This window comes from Rhododendron vialii, chromosome 5a (assembly GCF_030253575.1).
Source record: "Rhododendron vialii isolate Sample 1 chromosome 5a, ASM3025357v1".
Lineage (NCBI taxonomy): Eukaryota > Viridiplantae > Streptophyta > Magnoliopsida > Ericales > Ericaceae > Rhododendron > Rhododendron vialii.
In genome coordinates this window covers 16,149,562-16,156,302 of record NC_080561.1, presented here as the reverse complement: position 1 = coordinate 16,156,302, position 6,741 = coordinate 16,149,562, and the positions used below count along the sequence as shown (strand labels likewise).

At 39.0% G+C, this 6,741-nt stretch overlaps 1 protein-coding gene across 3 annotated transcripts; it reads left to right on the top strand.

The window, feature by feature from the left end:
- Positions 1-1,049: 1,049 nt before the first annotated feature.
- Positions 1,050-3,957, top strand: LOC131326282 (uncharacterized). Of its 3 annotated transcripts, none has more exons than XM_058359006.1 (3): positions 1,050-1,193; positions 1,424-3,785; positions 3,876-3,957. In XM_058359006.1, exon 2 carries the CDS (start codon positions 2,741-2,743, stop codon positions 3,602-3,604), a length of 864 nt encoding a protein of 287 aa, XP_058214989.1. In that variant the 5' UTR covers positions 1,050-1,193; positions 1,424-2,740; the 3' UTR covers positions 3,605-3,785; positions 3,876-3,957. The 3 variants fall into 2 exon arrangements, with proteins under 3 accessions (XP_058214989.1, XP_058214991.1, XP_058214990.1); XM_058359007.1 differs by having other exon boundaries at positions 1,050-3,785.
- The last annotated feature ends 2,784 nt before the right edge of the window (positions 3,958-6,741 follow it).

Genomic DNA, 6,741 nt, shown 5'->3' with positions numbered 1-6,741 from the left:
AACCAAAAAGCCATCACGTGTCATCCTAAACATCAACTGATAGTATCAGATAGCCACATCTTCCCCTCATCAATTTCTTCATTATCTATCTAATGATCTAATCTCTAATTATATACATACAAACAATATACCTATATATATATATGCTCTGTATCACTCTTTCGTTTAGGATTATTCAATTTGCCGTCGAACCAGAGCCTTAACCTCCTGTCACTGCCGCCGTCTCCATCATTGACCACTGTGCTCGCCCTGGTTCCCGTAAACTCCAGCAAGCGTATGTGGAGTAGGTGATCGGAAGGAATAGCGACACCGAGCTCCATAAGCAGCCGTAGCGAGGGGAGCGACCTAGCGCAACTATTTTGGACGAGATAATTCCACAAATGGTTGGAATCTTAGCGGAGCCACTTTTTCTTCAAGGGTATTTTGGAACGTGGTGGAACAAGGTCCTGTTGCTAGGATGGAAAATGTTTGATGTCCTTATTACATTATTAGACCCTATACTATGGACTCCTGGCCTAAATGCCCAAATGTAGTAATAGCCATATAACATAGTAAAGGGCAAGGGTCTAGTCAAGTTCTCCTCAAACCAGTTTGGTCCAGATTTGGAAGGGCCCACAACAATGATCGGAATCGTTCATTTTTTAGAACTCGTCGAGAACACTGACCACACCAAAAATGACATTGATCGGATGTTGTTTGATATAATTTCTAAGGGTGAATTGCAAAAAAAAACCCTCCATCTACCACTAAAAATCAAGGACCCCCCTCCATCTAACAAATGAATCATTAACCCTCATCCATCTATTTTCGAGTTTCAACGTCCCACTTTTTGAAAATTACAATTAACGGAGAACACGAAAGGTCCAAATTATCCCCTACCCTAAAATCATTTGAGCGAGGAACAACTCTCATTTCTTCCCCCCCCCCCCCCCCCCCCCCCCCCCCCCCCCCCCCAATTAACTCTTGTAACCCTAAAATCCTTATAACCCTAAAATTCCTGAAGTCCTCTCCAATCCTCCTCCCATCGTGAGAAACAAGCTTGTTTCTCTCTCATACGTGATGGAAAAGAAGATATGAGCTCCATACACGACACACTAATGAAGTAGCTGAGAAAGAAATCGCAAGCCCTATTTTTCTCTCATTCTTCTAGAAGAATTGAAAATCCTCTTCCTGAATCTGAAGCTGTCTTCCAGGTAATTAGTGATTAAAAAAAGGTTAAATTCGTAGTATAAAATATTGTGATTTTATGCATGTGTTGGGTTGTGGTATGATATCCCTTTTGGTTTAATAATAATGTATCGATATTCTCCTATTTTTCTATTTACAAAAATTTATAGTGGTCCCCTCATTCTTGTCTGCTTGTATTAAATATGGAGTTGATATGACCTAATTCATTGAACTGGTCCCCTTTGTTCATTTGTAGGTCATAAAAAAATGGTGGAATTGTGGGTTACATTGAATATTCATTTCGGGGGTAGGTTTGTTGATGCACCGCAGAGAAAGTACGTGGGTGGGGTTTAGGTATAAGCAATGTTGACCGAAACCTTTTCACGTATGCTAATCTTATTGATGTTATTGAGGAAATGGGTTGTCCGAGAAACTCTATCATATACCATAAACTACCATATGTTGACTTAGATGGTGGTCTAGTAGGGTTGACTGATGATATTGATTTGTTAGACATGTTTGTAACTCATGAGGGGTTTAATGTCCCAATTGAAGTATATATTGATTCTCCTGGGATGTATAATGGAAGTGAAGATGATGAGGAGGAGTTTAATGTTCCAAGGGAATCAGACCCTGACACTGAACATGAGGGTGATGAGGGAGACAATGAGAGTGGTACTAGTGGGCTTGTAATGTCTAGTGAAGAGAATGAGGAGTATGATGTCCCTATTGAAGAGGAGGTTCATGAGGTTCAAAAAAGGGTTTGTACAGGTTCTAACTGGATGGATGACCTTTCTGATGGTGATAGTAGTGACATTGAGCAGTTAACATTTCCTAGTGAAACACAGGAACATGGTGATGGAATTGAATATACTCAATTTGATGAGGTTAAGGACATGGCTAATCCTGAAGTGGTGAAAGGCATGATGTTCAAGAGTGTGTATGAATTTAGAAATTTTCTTAAAGAGTACCATGTAAAGATAGGGTCTGATTTCACATATGTCAAAAATGACAAAGATAGGGTCACAGTAATATGCAAGGAAAAATGTGGTTTTTGAATTCATGCATCCAATGATGGTGACAGTACTACATTTCAAATTAAAAGTAACATAGGTCCTCATGAATGTGGTAGGAATTATAACAACCCCAAGGTTTCATCTGCATGGTTGGCTACAAAATACATTGATAAGCTAAGTGATGATTCTACACTGGAGGTCAAAGGGATGAAAAACAGTATTAGGAGGGAATGGACGGTTAATGTTTCAAAAATGAAAGTATACAGGGCTAAGAGAAAGGCACTTGAATTAATTCAAGGAAACTATGATGAACAATACCTCAGGTTATGGGACTACTGTGAGATGGTTAGAAGGCATAATCCCGGTAGCACATCGATGATTAAGGTAGAAAGGAATTGGCTTCACCAATTTTCCAGAGGTTGTTTGTAGCTTATGAGGCCCAGGTTGATGGGTTCCTTAATGGATGTAGGCCTTTCATATAGTTAGATGCATGTTTTTTGAAGGGTGCATATGGTGGCCAACTCCTAAGTGCAGTAGCTAGAGATGGGAATAACCAAATGTTTCCTCTTGCAGTTGTTGTTGCAGAATCGGAGAACAAGAGTAGTTGGATATGGTTTCTTGAAAATCTTGTAAGTGCCTTAGGAAGATGTAGTGGGATGGTGTTCATATCTGATAGGCAGAAAGGACTACTTGAGGCAGTGAAGAAGGTCGCCCCAGCCAATGAACATAGATTCTGTATGAGGCATTTCTATGCAAATTTTAAACTGGGGGGTTTCAAAGGTAAAGATGAAAAAGATGCAATATGGGGGGCTGCATGTGCATACACACAACAGGGATTTCAAGAAAAAATGGATGAATTGAAGGCTTTGAATGAAGCAGTTCACAAATGGATGTTAGATCAAAATGCGCAAAACTGGGCAAGGTGGCAATTCAGTGGTTTGGCTAAATCTGCAGTTATTGTTAATAACTTGGCAAAGTCTTTTAATGAAATGATCATGGTTGCTAGGGACAAGCCCATAGTCACAATGTTGGAGATGATTAAGAGGCAATTCATGGTGAGATTTCAAGAGAGACTGCAATACGTTCAAAAGTTTAAGGGTCCCTTATGTCCATCAATTCATAAAAACCTAAGGGGAATAAAAAAATGGGCAAGGGGTTGTCAGTGTCTATACTCTAGAGGGAGGCTATTTGAAGTATTTAATGAGTTAAAGACTTACCTTGTGGATCTAGATAACTGTACCTGCACATGTAGAAGATGGGACTTGAGAGGAATCCCATGCATCCATGGTGTAGCTGCAATTTATACTGACAAAGGGAAGCCTGAAAATTATGTCCATGAATTTTACCATACAGCACCTACCTTAGGGCTTGGGACAGACAGATCTACCTTATTCCTGATAAGTCAATGTGGGTACAAATAGACTATGATCCCATAATGCCTCCTCCGTTGAAGAAGAAGGCTGACAGGCCTAAAAAAGCAAGGAGAAGAGCTGTTGATGAGCCCAAGAACCCAAATGCTATAAGGAAGCAACCTGAGTCTTTGAAGTGTAGAAACTGCAGACAATATGACACAATTCAAGAACATGCAAAAACCCAACACAGGTAAATATAGACTACAATTTTTTTAATCTTTGGCTTCAATTTTTTAATATCTACCTTAATTATTTGTCTAATAAGTATCAATATTTGCAGGTTCAGAAGGGAAATGGAAGGGGTGTTGCTAGAGGAGGTGGAAGAGGAAGGGGTGTAGCTATAGGTGGTGGAAGAGGCAGGGGTGGAGCTGCAAGAGGAAAGGTGTTAGCTGTTGGTGGTGGGAGAGGTAGGGGTGGAGCTAGAGGTGGTGCTGCAAGAGGGAGGGGTGTAGCTGTTGATGGTGGGAGAAGCATGGTGCAATTGTCGGTGGTGGAAGAGGAAGGGGTGTGGCTGAAGTTGGTGGGAGAGGAAGGGGTACAACTGGAGGTGGTGGTGGAAGAGGAAGCAGTGTAGCTGTAGGAGGTGGAAGAGGAAGTGGTACAAATGGAGCTTCACAAGTCACTGCAGCAACCAATGGAAGGAGGAGCACTGGCATTGGTCATTGGCTTGGCATTGGTAGCCAAGCATCTTCATCAGCACCTCATGAGGACGATTTTTGAACCAAGTATCCATATGGGCTACATTTTCAGTTGCTACAACTTTTTGTGTAATGGATGAAACACTTTATTATGAATTAAATTAGTACTATTTTAGGGAGGGATGTTGAGTCATTGCTGCAACTTTTTGTTTAATGGCAGTAGTTAGCTTTTGTGATTAGAATTGGAAAAAACTACGACTGTTGACTTTTGTGATTGGATCTGAATCAGAGAATAATATTATGACTGTTATCTTTTGTTTAATGGTAGCCATTGGCTTTTTAGCTAGTCCTAATATTCCCATAAAGTTTCTGTAGGACTTTTTATGCCTGAATTGCCAAATTAAGGTAACAGAGCTTAATTAAGGGGCACCTATACAGTATGTGTTATTGGAATGCTCTCCTACAGAAAAGTAATGTATTTGTGCACACCATATCCTCTTGTTTCTCTTTTAGTCACAGATTTAATATGTTCTTTGTTTTCTCCTAGTGCTCTGTCTAAACCGCTACGAAACAAATTTGTATCCTCCAAATGATATGCGAGGAATTTGCTAAACTAAAAATGATGTAGACACAGTATAAAAGATAGTCGGGTGCCTGAAAACCACAATGGCATTCCATTTCAATACATAACTAATCAAAAGGTTCATTACATTCTCTCATCTTTTTTTGGTCAAACGGAAATTGAAAACGACCATTACATTCATCTACATAGTTGCATTACATTTGACCTCTCCCTCATGGCAAGAACAATATGTTTCCTTTGTTGTCGCACGAACTCTTCAATTTTTTTGGCCGCAGTCTCATTTGACATGATCAATTCCTCAATTTTCATCACCATTGTTTCATTTCTCCTTAGCAGCTCTTCATTTTTTCAGCCTACAAATTCATCAATTTCCTTGACAGATGCCTTCCATAATCCATTCCTTTAGCACAAGTTGGGGGGGGGGGGGGGGGGGGGGGGGGTGAAACCATCTAAAAAAAGTACAACAATTCAGCTTCTACAGTAATCAAAAACCAAAAATTAGCAATACATATCACTAAAAAAATAGAGGAAAACCCACACCTTTTATCAGTTTTTTTTTTTTTTTTTTTTGGGGGGGGGGGGAGGGGGGGGGGGGGGGGGGGGGGTTTCTTTTGTTCAAAGGTCGTGATTATCAAGAAATGGAGGAAGAAATCAAAGAGTGAAAACACACCTCATAGTTTTTTTGGGGGGTTGTCATCTGTCTTTGATGTAACAAGTGGAGCCCTAATTCCACATGTATAGAACACAATCAGACAAGGGCTCGAACGTTGCTTGCTATTACCGAGCTGCTACTTATCATTGAAGAAGACATGATCAAACAATGGAGGGGAGAGACGTGGAGGAAGAAGATGTGGAGGAAGAGGACTGTGATATGTAGATATAGGAGAATAGATATATTTCTTTCCTTTACCCAAAAAAGAATAATGGGGAGAGGGGCATTTAAGGGAGTTAAAATGTGAAATGATTTTTTTTCGTTAATTTTGTCAACAGGACTGTTAAAATGTGGGACATTGCAAATTGAAAAAAGATGGAGGAGGGTCCTTGATTTTTGGTGGTATATGGATGGGGTTTTTTTGAAATTCACCCAATTTCTAAATGCATTAAGTTTGCAACAAAAAAAAAAATGTGCAACACTGAATTGCAACTTATTTGACTCAATTATCTAAACCAAACAGGTTGGAAGGGAATTTAACTAGACCCTTGCTTCATAGTAACTGTTGCCTTAGTAATGGTATGTAAACTTTGTTTTTATGGTAAGTAGTATTGTGATTTTTTGGCGCAAAAATAGAAAAACCATCTTGTTTTTAGCAAATCCACCTTAATTTCTATGGTTGGTTTTGAACTTCGTGATAACCCAAAATTGAATAATTGGCAGAGTCATGAATTTTTAATATTTTCAATTTCTCTCGTTGAGACTAATCAATAATCCACAAAAGTATGACGCAAAACTAATAAATGCAAAAAAAAAAAAATGAATATGAGCAAAAAAAATTCCAAGTATTTAAAGAAATATTTAAGAAAAAAATTTTTTTTTTTCCTTTCGTTAATCCTAATCTACTCTGTATGTACATCTATATCTATATAATAATAATAATCTTCTATATAATAAGGGAGAACGGTTTTTGAATTTTATGTCCTACATAAATCTTAACCATTAATTTGCCCCATAAATTTTACGGCTCTCCCTCTCCATCTCTCTCTCTCAAACAGTGGTAATTGGACAATTGCCACTAATCAGATCTTACGTTTAAAATTGAGATATCTCTCTCTTTCCTCTTCTTCTTCTACATTCCCGCTCTCCGCTCCCAAAGCCGACACCCCTCCTCAGCCCTGTGATTTTCTTCGAGAATGAATACTCTCTCTAGATCAATTTTGGTCACAAATCCAAGGGTAGATCAGGTTTTCAAGTTTCTACCTTTGATTCT